The sequence below is a fragment of the Pezoporus flaviventris genome, unplaced genomic scaffold (assembly GCF_033815535.1).
Source record: "Pezoporus flaviventris isolate CSIRO_AGI_PZ_B2104156 unplaced genomic scaffold, CSIRO_AGI_Pfla_v1 ptg000035l, whole genome shotgun sequence".
NCBI classification, from domain to species: domain Eukaryota; kingdom Metazoa; phylum Chordata; class Aves; order Psittaciformes; family Psittacidae; genus Pezoporus; species Pezoporus flaviventris.
In genome coordinates, this window is record NW_026892583.1 from 679760 (window position 1) to 698111 (window position 18352).

The following is an 18352-nucleotide window of genomic DNA, read 5'->3' on the forward strand; positions in this document are numbered from 1 at the left end:
CCATGATGATTCCCCACTCTTGGCACACACTGTCCATGATGGCTCCCCACTCTTGGCACGCACTGTCCATGATGGTTCCCCACTCTTGGCACTCAGTGTCCATGATGGCTCCCCACTCTTGGCACACACTGTCCATGATGATTCCCCACTCTTTAATCCCATTATTACGTTGGTGGTGTGAAGATTTGGAGGCGTTTATGCTCGCTGGCCATTTTGCGCAGGTGTAGTTAAAGATTTAAGAGCAGTTTTGCCCTTTTGAATGGCAGCATTCCACATCACCCCTTTTTTGACTGGAAAATGATCATTGTGATATGTGATTATCAAATCTGGTAGCTTCACAGATTTGTATGCATTTTCTGCTTCCTCAGCAAACTCATGAAGGCGCCTTTCTATTCTTGCTCTATTTCCTTCTGTTACTTTCTACTTTGCTCTTAAATCTTGATTATTTCACTTCCTGTTCACACACTGAATTATCTTATTTCAAAAATTCCAGATGTGTTTTAATTGTTCAAGGTAATTCAGGCTTTAAGTTATGCAGAAAGTATATTAAGAAACTTGATCTCTTAATAGTCTTTAAAACCAAAGCATAGCTTCACACCCAAGTCCCAGCCTGCCTGAACCATTGACCAGATGGGCTCAGGGCAGTTGCCAAACCACGCCATCTGGAACGCTTTAGGGTAAGGGGGACATCCGCGCCGGGCTCACAGATGGCCGTACACCAGCCAAGCCTGTGGTGGTCCAGAGCAGAGGATCAAGGCCGAGTGGCCTGCACTCCCCAAGGCACGGAGCTCCTCTCCCGCCATGAGGCTTCCACCTCATGGTCTCCACCCGAGGTAAGCATCGCTGCGGGACACGCTTAACCACCGAGATGGCAGAGGGGGTTGGATATGGCTGCTGCACAGGGGACGGTGCCTACCCCAATACCCGACCCCATGGTGAGGACTGAGGCGAGCCGCAACGCTGCGCGGAGAGGCGGCCGCCCGCAGGAGGAGCCGCGGAGGGCGGGGAGGAGCCGCCAGCAGGGGGCGCTGCGGGACTCCCCTCCCTCCTCCGCCTCTTCTCCCGGCGTCCCGGCCGCTGACAACGGAGCGGCGCAGCCGTGGGACGGCTCGCAAGATGGCGGCGCCCCTGGACATGGAGCCCTCCGCTCTTAGTCTGGAGCTGCTGCCGACCGACCCGCTGCTGCTCATCCTCAGCTTCCTCGATTACCGGGATCTGATGAGGTACGGGTCGGGGCCGGGGCTCTGCCGGATCCGCGCTGCCCGGCGGGTGGGGGAGCGGGGCCTCGGCGGGGGTGCGGAGGCAGCGCCGGGGCGGGGAGCGGGGCCCCGCTCACGGCGGAGCTGAGGGGGCAGGCGGGAGGGCCCAGTGTGTCTTTGCCGGGGGAGCCGAGGCCGGCTCCTGCGGCGGGGTCAGCGGGAGGAGCTGGCGGGGGAAGGCGGTGGGAGGTGGGGTGAAGGCTGCGGGCTGCCGGTGGCCCGGGGCCTCACAACTTCTGGGTGTGCGGATCGCAAGGGTCGGGGCGAAGGGGCTCAGGGCGCTCCGTGAGTGCGGGCAAGGCGGGTTGGCTTGTCCTGGAGAGCTGCCGAGTGCAGGGCAGACCCCAGAGCGCCGCTCCCGTGCGGAGCACCGGCCTTCTCTGGGGGTTCGTGGCAGAAGGCAACGTTCGGGCTGTTCTCTCCCCGGTTGTACGTTGGTTCTGTTTGTAGCTAGATCACAGTTCAGGGATGAACCCATAGCTAAATTTGCAGGGTCAATAACTCTCACGTAACTGTTGCATACCCTTGGGTAAACAAAGGGCAGTCTCCACCGGTAGGTATCTTCAGTGATTTGAGCAAAAACCAAATGAAAGGACAAAAGGTGACTTCTCAGGCAGAAAAAGCCATGAGTGAAAGTTGCAGGTTGCTCTCGGACGCTTTGCTGGATGGCTCTAGAGTTGAGTCATAGCGTGAAGATGAGTGTGTGTTTTCAGTGCAGTACAAGCACTGGCAGCGATTGAAAGCACAGCACTTAATCAAAGAAGGAGGTATAGGCATGAATGCAATAGAATATTAACAAAATGGGGTTTGTTTGGGGTTTTTCTTTCCCCTGTAAATGCTAGTCAACAAAGCTAAAGACGTGAGAGAGTTCTAACAGCAAAAAACGCATTAAGTATAAGCAAAACTAGAACAACTGTTACAAGCCCAGCACAGATGATTTAGTAGTAGTTCCTAATGGTGTGATGAAGACGCTACCTATTTGTGTTATGTATTTAACAAAGTAAGATGGATTTTGCTGTGCAAGGACAATCACATATTGTGTAGGCTTCTCATTTGAAAGGTCAGTAATGGCAGTTTTGCAGAACTGACTGTTTGTGTTAGTTGAGGACAAATCTAGGTTGCTTACGTTTGTTCTAGTGACACATATATGCTCGGACCATCACACACATTACCAGTTCCATGGGTTGGTTAGGCTGGTGGTGGCCCTAAATAATAGAAAAGCTGATGAGTGACCAAATATTTATGTAATTATTGAGAATGGCTTTAATTGCATCTGTGTCATGTTGAAGACGTGTTACTGTGATGCCACGGTGGGTGACTTCTTTCCTACCAGAAGCATCAATAATCACCAGTGTAATAGATTTCATAGCATCATAGAATGGTTTGGGTTGGAAAGTTCTAAAGATCATCCAGTTCCAACCCCCTGACATAAGCAGGGACACCTCACACTAGACCATGTCACCCAAGGCTCTGTTCAGCCTGGCCTTGAACACTGCCAGGGATGGAGCATTTATCACTTTCTTATAATGTGTGTGGGGGAGCAGGATTGAACAGCTAAATATGAATTACATATATGAAAAACACCTTAGTTTTGGTGCAGGAGATTTTGACCAGCCCTGGACTTTGGCTGATTTTACTTGTCAAAGACAGGCATGAGAGGCGTCTTTATTTCGGTACGTAACTGTGTCCATTTGCAGTGTTGGTCTATCTTACTTCCCAGTTTCTGAATCACACTGACAAGATCCCAGAAAGCAGTAACTGGAAGCTTAAGTTTGGTAATCTCATTTAGGGTATTTAGATGTTAATCAAAGCCATTAAATACGCCTAACTCTTAGAACAAACTACCAAAGGAAGTGATGTTGCCTCATCTAAATTGGTCGTATCTTTGGGGTGTTTCTTTAAAGCATAACTGATAATTCAGCTCAAACATAGAAGTGAAAAGGTTTATTGGCTGGTGTTCAGGTTGGACTGAGTGAGGCAATAATCTCTTTTAAATTCTATGAATCTTTGAATAACCGAATCATTCCCTGTATTACTGCTCTGCATGTTGCTGATGCTCTGCTGCCCATTTTTACTCATATAAATAGGTTGAAATGTCTTGCTGTGGATGCAAGTTGTACATTTCAGAAAGGCTTTATAACTAAAAGTAAATACGGGAACAGACTGTATTTGATGGCACCTCCCTTGCTGCTTTTAAAGAGCAATTTAGGAATCAGGAATATAGGTTAGCTTTTGCTATCTCCTTGCCTAGACCCAGAATCATAGAATCACAGAATGGTTAGGGTTGGAAAGGACATTAAGATCATCCAGTTCGAACCCCAGGGACACGTCACACTAGACCATGTCACTCAGGGCTTGGTCCAGCCTGGCCTAGAACACTACCATGGATGGAGCATTTGTCACTTCTTTGGACAACCTTTTCCAGTGCCTCACATGCTCACAGTAAAGAACTTCTTCCTTAGATCTAACCTGAACTTCCCCTGTTTTAGTTTGAACCCATTCCCCCTTGTCCTATCCCTACAGTCCCTGACGAAGAGTCCCTCTCCAGCATCATTGTAGCCCCCTTCACACGCTGGAAGCTGCTCTGAAGTCTCCAAGCAGCTTCTCTTCTCTGGGCTCCACAGCCCCAGTGTTCTCAGCCTGTTTTCATACAGGAGGTATTTCAGCCCCTTTTCATCCTCATGGCCTCTGGACTTGTTCCAACAGCTCCATGTCCTTCTTACATTGAGGACACCAGAGCTGCACACAGTGCTGCATATAGGGTCTCATGAGAGCAGAGTAGAGAGCGGGATCATCTCTTTTGACTTGCTGCTCACACTCCTTTTGATGCAGCCCACCCTACAGTTGGAATTTAAACCATGACTAGGCTGTGCTACTGGAATCCTGCTGCCAGGGCAGTGGAGTCACGCTGGAATCCTTCAGACAATGTTTACGATGGCACAGCCCTGCTGGGTGACCTGCTTTACAGAATTGCTTAATTGCTGGCAGTTCTCAAAGCATGGAGAAAAGTAGTTCACGACTGGTACAGCTATAATGGAGACTTAACCATTGTAAGCACAACTCTAGAAAGGACAGCTAACTAACTTTCGACCTCTGCATTCATTTAATGAGAATGCAGTGTGTAATACACTGGTCACTATTTATCCCTGTTTATTTTGCTAATCTTTTGTAATAAATTTAAATTATTTTATATTTATAGTTGCTGCTATCTAAGTCGAAGATTAAATCAGCTATCAAGCCATGATCCATTGTGGAAAAGACATTGCAAGAAATACTGGCTTATTTCAGAGTAAGTGTGGTTGGTTTAAGCCTTTTTGCTATTAAAATGAAACTTATGTTACCGTGCTATCTGTTTTGGTCCACGTTACTTCTAGTAACTCTTAAGACTGCATTGGTATTCACCAGCTTCTTACCAAACTGATGAAAGGTTAGAGGTATCAGAAATACTCATCTCCTAAAAAAGCTTCATGAAGGTACAAGTGTTAAAAAGCTTTATGGATGGATAGAGAAGAAGCACAGCTTCTCCTTCAGCCTCGGCATTAAGAGGGCAACTTAATCTTATCAGACACCATATATTCTATGAAAGAAAGTCTGAGTGCTGCAATTATGAGGGGTACATCTGGATGGCCATGTTAGGGGTACAGCTGGATTCTTATGTCATTACTGGAATCACAGAACAGATGAGGTTGGAAGAGATCTTTTTGGTCCTCTAGTCCAACTCCCCTGCTCATGCAGGGTCACCTAGAGCAGGTTGTCCAGGACTGTGTCCAGTGTCTTATCAATGAGTGCTGCTGAGAAGAATCTGCCTCCACCTTTACTCCTTCCCATTAGGTAATTGTACACATTGATAAGATCCCCCTGAATTTTCTCAGGCAGAATAATTCTTTCAGTTCTGTAATCACGTTTGAGGCCCTGTGTTGGACTTTTTCCAGTACGTCCATATCTTTCATGTAGTAGGGACCATAGAACTGGACACAGTGCTCCACATGTGGCTGCTACAGTTTGGAGTCAAGCATCCTTTGTCAGATGTTAGCACATTTTTGGCAGCCTGTCTTCCTATAGCCTTCTGTTGTACCTGTGGGGAGAAATGAATATTCAGTAATTCCCTAAGAAATTGACTTTCCATATCAGTGCCCAGAGTTCTCATTTAACTCTCTGGTTTGCTCCTTAATCCTTCTTTATTGGGTGAATAAAGGAGTTTGTGACTAATGCAGTAGATCAAAAATGTGGGGTTTTTTTTTTCAAGCCTTGTCTTTGTATGTGTGAAATGTGATGTGAATTAGCCAGTCACCAGTTCTAAGATTTAATAATAGGCAGCCCTCTATTTAAAGGAATACTGTTTTTCCCCTGGTACTAAATACCCTGAATGTTTCCTAATTCTGTTCCAAGTTGCTGTTGAATAGATGCCAAAATTAAATGAGTTCGTGTAGCTTCATGTGGCTCAGAGTGTTCCTAGCTTAATATTATGCGTACTGCTGCTGCCAAATAACTTCTTGGGTATAGAAGTTAAGCTTTTTTAGGCTGTTTTTTTAGCTTCTTTTCTTCATATCCACTTAGAGAGGAAAAAAGCCAACGAAATCAGAGCTGGAAAGCCATCTTCATCAGTACCTACTCTGACCTGGGAAGATACATCCAATACTATGCTACATTGAAAAAAGCCTGGGATGACCTGGAAAAATACTTGGGACAGAGGTGTCCTCGGATGATTGGTTCTTTGAAAGGTACAGTGTAATACCTAGTAGGTTGCCTGTTGTTAACTTTCATACTGGCACAGGTTGCCCAAAGAAGTGGTAAATGCTCCATCCCTGGCAGTGTTCAAGGCCAGGTTGGACAGAGCCTTGGGTGACATGGTTTAGTGTGAGGTGTCCCTGCCTATGGCAGGGGGTTGGAACTGGACGATCTTAAGGTCCTTTCCAACTCAAACCATTCTGTGATTCTGTGGTACTGCTTTCATCCTACGTGTGTGTTTCACTGGCAATACTGGGGGGAGAAAGGTTCATGTCACTTTGTAAATACTTTCTACTTAAGTCAGACCTGTAGAGATTTCATCAGATGGAGATCGGTGCTGTATTAAGTAATCATCTTCCTTTCAAACGTATGTCGTATTCATTCTGTGCCACCTAGCTTATAATAAAGTCACCAAATATTGACTTGAGTCCATGTTTGTTTGATCAGGGCTTTTAAAAATTCTATGTTTGGTATTGGAAATACTTGATTTTTAGTGAGTCTGGCCATTAGCATGAATTTAATCAATGGAAGATGCTTGAGACCATGCTAGTAGACCGCTGCATCCCAAAGTTGAGCTGACTTTATCTTGCTTTTGTATGTCTGTTACTTCACTTTCTCTGAATCATAAATGGCAAAATACTTGGAAATAAGTATTCCTTTTGTGATAACATAAAATACCTTCCATACTGTTAAGGTTGCTGGGGCTACTTAACATTCTCTTTGGAAGTTGAAAACATGCTGTTATGTGTAGAATGTGGCAAGTTTTTGCCTCATTTTTAGCCCTGCAGCCCTATTGAAATTATGTGAAATAAGATTTTGAAGGAGAGGTCTTAACGCAACCTCTAATACCAGCTGTGTCAGGAAGAGCACAGTGGGCACTGGGGACAGAGTAGTGGAGCAGCATTACATTTAGGAATCTTGTAGGAGCAGCAGATTTCCCCTCCAAAACTGCCACTTACTGTCTCTTTTTTTTACACAGAGAGTGTGCAGGAGGAAGATCTGGATGCTGTGGAAGCACAAATAGGTTGCAAACTCCCTGATGACTATCGGTGTTCTTTTCGTATTCATAATGGACAGAAGCTCGTTGTTCCTGGGTAAGGAGCAAAAACTATATACCAAGTTATTAATTCCTTTTCTATTTCTTGGGTAGTTCCTTTATTAACAATATAAAATGTCTTCTGAACAGGATAACTCAAGCATTTAAATGTAACTGAGTGATGGCTTGAAGTGATGCTTCTAGAATTGGCTGTCTTCCAGTCTCGGGAGGAACCGAAAACACAGTGTGGTTTTGCTGAAATTACTCTTGCACTTCAGCCCTTTTTCCTAGTGAGAGCCCTGATTTAGTTTCTTTTTTGGTAATAACTAGAACTTCCAACTGTTGGACTTTCAATGGTACCACTGCAAGTTGTTCTCCTAAAGTTTTCTGTTGTATTACATGAGTAAATTGGCCTCTTGATCTTTCAGGAATCACTCTTTTCATTAAAATGATTAGGGAATGGCTTTCAAACCGGGTAATCATTTCAAGTAGAATCAAAATGTCAGTTCTGCTAATGAAGTCTTCTCAGTAGAAGATTTGATACAATTTGATGAGGTTTCAGCAATTGAAAACTCCTCCTATGTTAAGGTTAGAAGGTAAATAACCAAACATAGTTTTCTATCTTGCAGCTATAGGCAGAGTTAGCAGGTCAGCACCTGATAAATGCTGCTAGTGTTAGCTAAAGATTGAAAGCTACAGCAAATCATTGCAGTGTCTGTAGGGGCCAATGCATTCATGTTACTTTACCAAAACCTTCACAAGCAAAGAAAGTGCAGCTTTCTCCAATTCCAGTGTTGTATGTTGAAGGACTGTGACCAGCAGGTTGAAGGAGGTGACCCTGTCCCTCTATTCTACTCTCATGAAGACCCCCCTTGGAGCTCTGTGTGCATTTCTGGTGTCCTCAACATAAGAAGGACATGGAACTGTTGGAGCAATCCAGAGAAGGGCCACAAGGATGATCAGGGGACTGGAGCACCTCCTGTGTGGAGACAGGCTGAGAAAGTTGGGGCTGTTCAGCCTGGAGAAGAGAAGGCTGTGTGGAGAACTCAGAGCAGCCTTCCAGTATCTGAAGGGGCCTACAGGGATGCTGGAGAGGGACTCTTCATTAGGGACTGCAGTGATAGGACAAGGGGTAGCGGGTTCAAACTGAAACAGGGGAAGTTCAGGTTAGATATAAGGAAGAAATTCTTTACTGTAAGGATGGTGAGGCACTGGAATGGGTTGCCCAGCGAAGTAGTAAATGCTTCATCCCTGGCGGTGTTCAAAGCTAGATTGGACAGAGTCTTGGTTGATACGGTTTAGCGTAAGGTGTCCCTGCCCATGGCAAGGGGGTTGGAGCTAGGTGATCTTAAGGCACTTTCCAACCCAGATCATTCTGTGATTCAAATGTGCAGAAGGAATATGTGGAACATTTTTATGCAGCCATAAGGATGACTTCTAGTTCCCTTTCTTTTCCAGGAAAACCTTTTTTTAGAGAGGAGATAGGTGCCCTAGTTCTATAGACTTCAGATACAGCTTGTGTGCTTCCTGCTCTTCCTCCTACTTTTTCACTCCCACAAAGCCTCTAGTGTGATGATGTGCCTAGAAGATTTGGGACTAGTTGTCATTGTTGAATGCTTCAGCTTTCTGTGTTTGCATGTTAGCATCACTCTTTAAACTGCACAACACGCTAATTCCAGCAAGGCTATGTAAGGGAAAAGAGGAATGGAACCTGTTGCCCAGGATGGGATCAGCTTATATCACACTGACGTGTGGCAGCTTGCACCTGAGTCACTGCTTTCATAACACCAGTAAAAGCTTCAGCATCTGCAGGAGTTTACATCTGAGAACATCAGTGAAAGGCAAATTAGTAGGGAGTATGGGTGGGGAGGTGTATATGACAGGTTTGTGTACTCCTCCTGCTGCTAAGCACGCTGCTGTAGTGTGTGTTCTTGTAGTTGATTAATTTGATCATGTTACCCCTTTTCTACCATTCTGACATTGTCTGCCCCTTTATTACATTGAATGTAGATTGCTTGTTTATTTTCACCCTGGCTGGCATCTAGCCCATCATTCATATCAAGGTTAAATTTAGTTTCCAGTACTCACCTTGTTCCTATTCTGTGCCATATTTCAGATTAATACTACTTTTCTTATGTGTGAGTGGCTTCTTTTACTGTCTTCAGTGTCACTTCCTTGTTGTCAAAACCAAACAGATAACAAAACCCATTCTTTGCTGCGATACTTACAAAAAGCTAGAGAGGAAAAAAATTGGAAAGACACTTGATGGTCTTGCCATGTCCTGCTGATGAATATTGTCTCATTCTCTCCCTGTATGTCCGTTTACCTGTGTCTCTATGCCTTTACTTTCTATACTGAGATTATAATCTCTTTGACTCAATGGTTATTTAGCTAGTTTACTTCTCAGCCTTTTGTCCACACTGTAGAGAACCTTGCTCATTAGTTTTGATCAATGACTGTTACTGCAGTGGGTTGAAAAGTCATGGATGCTTTGATAGTATTGAAATGAACTTGCACAAAACTTAAGATATAGATAGGATATATTCTGCTACTATAGGAAGCTGTATCGGCTGTGAACAACTTCTTCGAAGCAGTTGCAGAGATGATGGGAATCACCAACACAGTTTAAAATATATACAAGGAAGTGTTTATCTTGAAGCCATCAAGCCTCCCTTTGCAGAGGTTGATGCTGTGAACTAATAACCTAGTTCAGCACCTGGGTGTTAGACTTGGAGTTCATCTAAGTCTCATATGCATCGAATCAATACTTAGAAAAGCTTTAAAGCTGTCTTTGCCTTGTAAGTGGTATCTTCTCTTTATCATTCCTTTTTTGTTGCTGTCTGTTCAGTTTGATGGGAAGCATGGCACTGTCAAACCACTACCGCTCTGAAGACTTGCTGGATATCGACACAGCAGCTGGAGGTTTTCAGCAGAGGCTAGGCCTGAAGCAGTGTCTTCCTCTTACTTTCTGCATTCACACTGGCCTGAGTCAATACATGGCCCTGGAGAGTGTGGAGGGACGAAATAAATACGAGATCTTCTATCAGTGTCCTGTAAGGAGCATGTGTTTATACTCCTGAATGTACTTTGCTAATGGCTGCTGCTGTCCCTATACACGTTATCAGATACCTAAAGTATTTTGCATTGTAGAAAGTGAATGCTGAAAAATGATGTTAGTGTGATGAAAACCAGATGGCAACTCAAGGGCAAGTACCAAAGCCCGTAAGTGAAATAAATTTACACGACGTTGTTGATATCTATAACAATTTCTATACATTCGTCCTTATTGGAAGGTACTAATTTAATTTGTTCAAACTATGGCAGATATACCCTTTTGCCCCTGTTTCTGTAAGGAAGAAAAGCTTCCATTAAAGAAGATCAGCATCTGTATATATCTCCTCCCCTAGATATTTTAAATGTAAACTTCCTACAGTAAATGATAACCCTGGTTTCTAAGGAAAACTTACTCTAGTGAGAGAGCAAATTGCTTTTGAACAGCTCCTTTGTAGAATATAATTGAGTATTCCTCATAATTCTGGTATTTTAAGATAGGCGTATTGTTGTTAGCGAAGCTTAAGGATATTAAACGTAACAAGTTTTTAGCCCTCTCATTACCTTATGCCCTGATGACTCCCTCCCCCTTTTCCAGTAGATTGCATTGCTTAAAGCCCCATCCAACCTGGCCTTGAACGCTTCCAGGGATGGGAATGATCCTGGGCAACATGCTGTAGCTAACTCTGCCTCAAGCAGATGGATTAGACTGGTCATCCCGAAAGCTCTCTTCCAACCTTAGCTGTTCTGTGCTTCTGTTCTAAGGCAGTATTTGGGGGAGCCTTATTTCTTGAATGATGCATTGAATCTGATTCTGTATGCATGAGCCTTCATGGAATGTTCAGGCTGTATATTCAGTGATCACATGAGCATTCATGGGGACAAGCGTGTGTGTTTTATACTCCCAGTCACATATTCAAACTTAGAATGATGTAGTAAACAGATTTTGTTTAGTGAATCTAGGGAAAGTGTTTCCTATGTTGTATTCAGGTGTTGAATTTTAACTTTAGAAGTCTAATGCATTCCTTCTAATATATCCGTACACTTCTTGCTCTTTTAGGACCAAATGGCTCGCAACCCATCTGCTATTGATATGTTCATTACAGGTAAGCCTTTAAATAATATACTCTGCAAAATGTTTTAACTGTGCTGTTTAGAAAATGCCTGTCAGTACAACTTGAGCAAAGCAAGTGCTGAATTTTCTGTGTTACTTGCAAGACTCTAAGCTGCTTAAAATCATCAGTGCCTACTTGAATTGATATGCAAGCTCTCTTTAATGAAGCTTGTTCTTGTGTGTGCCTTGTGTACAAATCATTCAGTGCACTAACCTGTCTAACAAGGGGAGCAGAACCTTTAAGTTAGCGCTCATGGGAGTGATGTAAGCATCTGTTAAAAGCAACACCCATGTGGACGGAAAGATTGGGTGTTTTTTCACCAGTAGCTTTTGCAGCCATGTAAGGAGTTGAAAACATTGTGTCCCTTAAGGAAATCTATTTAAATATTAACATAGAAGAAAACTTTTCTGGATGTTTTAGTTGCCTGATTGCTTTGTTCAAAGGGTAAAGGAATTGTCGAATAGTTTGGGTTGGAAGGGACCTTCAAAGGTCATCTAGTCCAGTGCCCAAAAGGAGGGAAGGGGAAAACTGCATGATTGTTGTTTGGTTATGTAATAATCTGTTGTGCTCATCTGTCTGACATGTACACTGACTGCACCAGTTGTTTGATTATTTCTTTTTGGTAATCTACTGGAATCTGGTAATTGTGGCTATGTCTAAATTAATTCCTTTCACTCGGTGTGAAGACAGATGTGTAATAAATGGCACCCTACTTAAAATTTAGCCTGGCATGTTTCTGAGGATATACGTACTGATACTACAGTGAGCAACCGCATTAGGCAATGCTGGTTTGGGATGAAGGTAGTCAAATGCTTAACCAAGCTAACTTTAGGAAACCTTTCTAAGTAGTGGTATGATCAGTATGAACTGATTTCAGTGTGATATAGTCAACGTTCTTACCTGCTTTACAAAGGACTTATTGCAGGATGCATTGTGTACTTTAGAACCATCATAAGGAATACACAGCAAAAGCTCAAGAGTTTGGATGCTTGCTTCACTCCACCTGAGGGTGATATATTGGTATTGCAGCTCAAGGCTGTTGCTTTTATGGAATTGAGTCAGTGGTGAGGTGATCAGACATCATATTTAAATGTATTCCAATCTTGACTTACTGCAAGGTAGAGGGGAATTTTCATATACAGCATTTATCTTGTCATTTTGAGGGTGATGGGGTAAATTCATCCGCTTCCTCCATTCAGAGTTCATTTATACAAGGTTTGCATTTTGTGGATTAGTGGTAGGAAGGAGGATAATAAACCTGGAGTTCCTTAGACTTCCAAAAGATCAAAGGACAGTACACATAGCTCTTGCTCAAAGGAAGAAGCAGTAAGTACACTTAATCTAACAGGAGTGGTAGCACTTGATAACACATCAGTGAAGGTGAGAATAATGATTTCTTAGTACTTCAGCTTAAATCCAACTTGAGAGTTAAATGTGACAGTTTGACTGTCTACTTGGAAATCAAGCTGTTCCTAAAGAATAGCTGTAGGTGTATGAAAGGCTGTTCTCAGACAATGGCTGTAAGTGTATGAAAATCCCAGCTTCTTCAGAATAACACACAGATTTAGTCTTCTGGGTTTGTCACAGGACTGCGGAGGATGTCTGTGACTTATCCCTGGTTTTAAGGAGAAGGAAATACTGCAACTTGCTAGCGTGTTTTTCAGAAACTATTCGTATGGAAACTTGGTTATCAAACCTAAGTCCGTAAATCCACCAGCAGGCTTGCATTCCTCTGCAAGTAGAGTAGCTGAAAATTGCTACACAAGTAGTATAGGCCTCTATACTTCTCCTCTTTCCCAGTCATAGCAGAACAGTCATGAGCAGAAAAGGAGCTGGTGAGACACATCAGCATTTGAAGACCATGATTATAACGTGACATACTCAGCTAAGAGATTCTTTGTTTGCTCTGTCATTTCTGGAGTATGCACCCTTAACTTTTAGTTCTTGGTTGGTTTCTCCAAATGGTCTTTGTTGGTAGATGGTCTGGAATACTGAGTCATCGAAACCGAGAGTTTATTATAACAACAATCAAAGCTGTAAACTTTTTCCTTGAAGCATTTATTGTAATCTGCTTAGTGGTGAATTTGCCTGTTCTGATGAATATTCTTCTTTGGCATCTAGGTACATCTTACTTGGAATGGTTTACATCCTATGTAAACAAAGTTGTAACTGGAGGTTATCCTATCATCAGAGACCAGATTTTCAGGTATCGTGACTGGGATTTACAATTTCTCTGCAAGGCTTTGGTGCTTCTTTTAGAATGCTGACCTTTTTCCAAGTAGTTATGAGTAGCTGGTGCAAAAACTGTAGGAGTCTCTAGTTTTGGGAGTTTTTTAAACAGCATGATGACACATCCTTAAACAAGTGTATTTTCATTGACTTCAGAGGAAATCATACACATAGCTTAATACAAGCATTAATGGAGGTACAAAGAGATCCACAGCTGTATGAGTTTAGGTGATGGGGAGGTACACATCATGAAGACACTGCATACATATGTCTTCTATTTAACTGCCAAATGGAGAGTTAAGTATTACTCGGCCCCATAGTGCTCTCGTTACATTACTTAATCACTTTACATGTGTAGTTTTCTGCACTGAATGTACAGAGCAATTTGCAGCATTAACGTTTTCCTTTCTGTAGGTATGTCCATGATAAAGAATGTGTTGCTACAACTGAAGATATTACTGTTTCTGTGTCCACATCTTTTCTACCTGAACTCAGTTCTGTACATCCACCACATTATTTCTTCACTTACAGAATCAGGTAAAAATAACAACTGAATTAACTCTTATAACACAGGGACTTACGTAATGTTCAAAGCATTGGTTGATGCTAATTTATGCAAAGCATTCAAAACTGTTCTAAAATGAACAAGATGTGCACAACATGCTGCACTTTCTAATAGGAAAATACTAGATTATTACCTGATCAGGTATGCAGAGTACCAGTCAGGTTAGTAATTGGTAAAGTACAGTGATGGGTGGGGGAAAGAAGTTACAAGTATCTCTTGTGATGTAGAAAGGGGTAAATAACAGCAGATAGCAAAGCAGGGGCATGGAGATGGATCTTCACTACTTCGTGGGGTTTTGTTTGCCCAGTCTTAGATCCAAGGACACTAAAGCCTTTCTTAAATTGTACAGAGGTAGTTACCTAACCATTAAGTATGCATTTTGGCTTCTAGAATTGAAATGTCCAAAGATGCTCTTCCTGAAAAGGCTTGTCAGCTGGACAGTCGATACTGGAAAATAACAAATGCCAAAGGTGATGTAGAAGAAGTTCAGGGTCCTGGAGTAGTTGGTAAGTAAAAGATTGCTTTACTAACGCAATAGAGAGAGAGGTTTTGTATTTGGTGTACTTAGTGTACATTAGATGTGCTCTGTATTTACATATTGGGGAATTTACATTACTAGTTACTCATTATAGTGACAGAAGGTAGTAGTTACACAGTTTATATCAAAATCAGCTTGTTGCTTGAAAGAAAGAGAGGTGTATTCTCTGTTTTGTCTTTAAAGTAGTTTTGCAAGGGATATCTGAACATCCTGATAGTTAACCACCCTTCAGACAGTTTAACATCAATAATGGCTGAGAATCATTTATGCATCCACTGGAATATAAAATGATCTGCCTGAATATGTTGTGGAGTGCAAGTTCTACTTCAGTCCTTACTGTCATGATCTATTATTTTACCAACAGGGGAGTTTCCCATTATCAGCCCAGGGAAAGTCTATGAATATACCAGCTGTACTACGTTTTCCACAACATCTGGATACATGGAGGGCTATTACACCTTTCATTGCCTCTACTACAAGGACAAATTCTTCAATGTCACAATTCCTAGATTCCATATGGTGTGTCCAACATTCAAGGTGTCTACAGCACGAATGGTAAGTGGAGGTGCAGTTGTGAAAACACTTCTAGTACAAAAATTACAGTACTGAACAGTATTTATACTGGTAACTCCAAAACACGTGCCAGTTAAGCCTAGCAACTGTAGTAATCTCTGTAGGAGTTTGTACATTGGTAAAGTCACATAGCCTCGTTGCTTTTGACATGGAATGCTACCAGTTGAATTCAGGACCCTCAGCCCTAGTTTTCATAGGATGCTGCATATGGCTCTGGGTCTCCTTCCTCAAGTCCTCACCTCTTTCTGGTGTGATACCTGGTTGTATCAGTGAGATGAGGGGCCCTGTGGGTTCCTGACAGAGGTAGAATCTGACTGTTCTGTTGTCCTGTGTCTGAACACAACTCCCTCTCGGGGTACCCAGAAATAGATAGGGGTGTGTGGATGTATGTTCAGGGTGTATTTCAAAGGTCTTAATTTGTACTTAGAAACATGGCAGTGCATTAGATTTCACAGTTCTTTTGAATATTCTACTTCAGTATGACCGCTTTTGCCTCTTTTAGCCATAAGAATGTATCTACTCTCTTCAGCAAGAAGAGTTTCAGTTGATGACAACTAAAAAATTATAGCAGCCTCTATGATGCTCATGTCACTGAAAGTGCATTTCATAAAGTCAATTAATGACTTCTTGAATCAGTAAGATATTTAGCTTGCTGTTACTTATAATGTAGTTTCAGTGTGGAGATTGCAGGTTAACTATATAATTTCTCCCTTTGCTATAGGCATTTAGACTCATTCAGATAAAACTTGGGAGTTTTCTGCAAGCACTCTTTCCTCAGGAGTAGGCTTCTACTTGTACACTTCGTGTTTTTCCAGGGATTTGAAACACTCATTACCAGTAGCTCTACGAGTTAAGTGCCAGGAGATGTCGTGATTCTAACAGAAGATCATAGAATCACAGACTGGTTTAGGTTGGAAGGGACTTGAAAGATCACCTAGTTCCAACCTCCTGCCATGGGCAGAGATAATGGCATCTCTTAATTCATGCTTCTGTTTATGGGAGTTGTAACCTCCTTCCATTCAGTGGGCTGTAAATAACTGCTTTTCTCTTTTGCTCTACAAGTAATGACCCTTTCTTTTTAAACTGCTTTTAATAAAAGACAATATAAGCTGCCAAGAAAACTGGTACTGAATTGTGGCTTTACATAATTGTACGTAGTAAATAGCCATCAGCCTTCATTATTTCGTGAGTTAATGGTCAAGAAGTTGGGCAGAACTATCTCTATGACAAATTAAGCATTGTTAGGAGCTGGATTTAGGATGAAGATCACAATGTGTACTTCTAATAGACACCATAATGCAGACCAGAGTTTTCTACACAGTTGTTAGTGCTTCCTTAGGAGTAGCTGGAAAAGATGTTAATTAAATCAGGATGTGTTTTGTTGTAGGAAACAAATCACAATGAATATGCAGTGGATGAAGACGAAGATTCCACAGACACTGATGAATACGAAGATCGCCGCAGGGTGTTGGACATTCCTGCGCCTGGTGGACGCTGCCCACGTCACACCTGATGGGCTCTTTAACAGAACAAAATAAACTGGTTTCAGAAGCTGAACTCTTTGGGGCTAGTGCATAAGAATATTTCTGACTGTTGTAAATGGAATTCCTGTTGCACATCAGGACAACTAGCATGAATGTTGGTGCCAGTTCTAATATTCATCAGAGTTTAACTTGGTTTCTTCTCCTGGTTTGGAAGGGGAAAGATGGGGAGGGAGGGAGGGAGGGACAGGCAAAGAAGGTGTTTGGGCTTTGTTCACTTTTTTCCCAGGGTACAAAATAGCTTGATAATCTGAGGTAATCATATCTTACATTTTTAAACTATTGCCTATTTATGATCATATTGCAAATACAGGTGTGGGGGTTTGGTTTTATACAAGCATTTAAAATTAGCAATAGACAAGATGGCAAAAAAGGTGAGTTTCTACTCTTAATAACTCCTGCTAAGGATAAAACTTGCAGTTTGCTCTTGAGATCAGGTGCTCTTCCACTCTTTTTGTTTATTAGCATAGAAGTACCAGAAAATTCTGGTCATCAGGTACATAAATGAGGAATGAAACTGGCCTTATTTTTAGACAATCTGTCTTTCAACTTCATTTTATGCTGAGTGACTCTGACTGGATAATGCCTTTTTGGAATGTAGTGTATGTGCATAAGCTGCCACTGGGTACCCAAGGAATTTCTCAGTGAACTACAAAGTATGAATTTGTAAATATGTTTTGAGGTTTTTCTTTATAAAATATTTGCTGTTCAGACTTTGTCATAGGTGTCAAATTTGTGTTGAATTATCACGTTTCCCTCGATCCTCTCTGGAGTTTTGTAACTACGCCTAAATAAAAAGGAGAAAAGAGGAAGAAAAGGGGAACCTGACAGAACACTAGATGATTAGAAACTTTCTATTTAAAGAAGTATCTGTTTGCTTTATCCCTTTTATTTTGTTTCCATTGTTATTAATAAACAACTTAATTGCCTCCTTTGCTCTGAAGTGCTACATGGGACTCTTCTTGCCAGGACTTGAGCAATAATTGTGTGACCAGCCAGTTCTTCCTTTTGACACCCAGAATTAGTAGCTCCTGTGGGGAAAACCAGTTTATTCTGGTTCCAAGTGTTTCCATTATTGACTAGTTACTGCTCGTACAGAAAGCCTGGGGTTTTTGCAAGTCATGGTATTAGATTCTCCATGTGCTCATCTTAAGTGTCACGCAGCATTTGGATCTTCCACAGCGGTACAAGTGTTAACTGTGAGGGGAAAATATGTTTGTGCTGTAATGCTTTTTCTTCACAGAGTATTCATCATCTGTTTAAAGGATCAGTGAAAGAAGAATTCAGTTGGAACTGGACTTCATTCCAGTGATGTTGGGTGTGCTTAAGGACAGATAACTCTCATGGTTGGAGGCTTGCTTGGTACTGAACCAGGATCTGTTCTAGTTCAGTGATATCAGCTGAAAGTTCTGAGGCTCTACAGAAACACTCCCAACTCTTGGTAGTTTTCTCTGGGAGTGGTTCTCCCTTGGGATGTTAAAGAGGAACCATAATTACTGCTTACTGTGGAAGAAGCCAAGACACAGGACAATGTTTTTTCTCAACATCTGAGCACTGTGATGTGTGGGTGCAAGGCCCTGGGTCCAAGCACAGCTTGTCACAGGACTCCTTCCAACTGTGCATGTCTCAAATGAGAAGGTGACCGTGTAAGGGGAATGAAATGTTGTTATCGTACCAAACGTGTGTTTCTAACAGGAAAAAGGTGGTTCCATTGCTC

General features: G+C 42.3%; 1 protein-coding gene across 1 annotated transcript; it reads left to right on the forward strand.

Moving 5' to 3' along the window:
* Positions 1 to 1057: 1057 nt before the first annotated feature.
* On the forward strand, positions 1058 to 17578 carry FBXO3 (F-box protein 3). The gene is made up of 11 exons (XM_061462067.1): positions 1058 to 1223; positions 4459 to 4548; positions 5817 to 5980; positions 6967 to 7081; positions 9872 to 10076; positions 11135 to 11180; positions 13311 to 13395; positions 13833 to 13955; positions 14374 to 14489; positions 14886 to 15076; positions 16482 to 17578. The coding sequence occupies exons 1-11, from the start codon at positions 1117 to 1119 to the stop codon at positions 16605 to 16607; spliced, it is 1368 nt and encodes a 455-aa protein (XP_061318051.1). The 5' UTR covers positions 1058 to 1116; the 3' UTR covers positions 16608 to 17578.
* Positions 17579 to 18352: the final 774 nt, after the last annotated feature.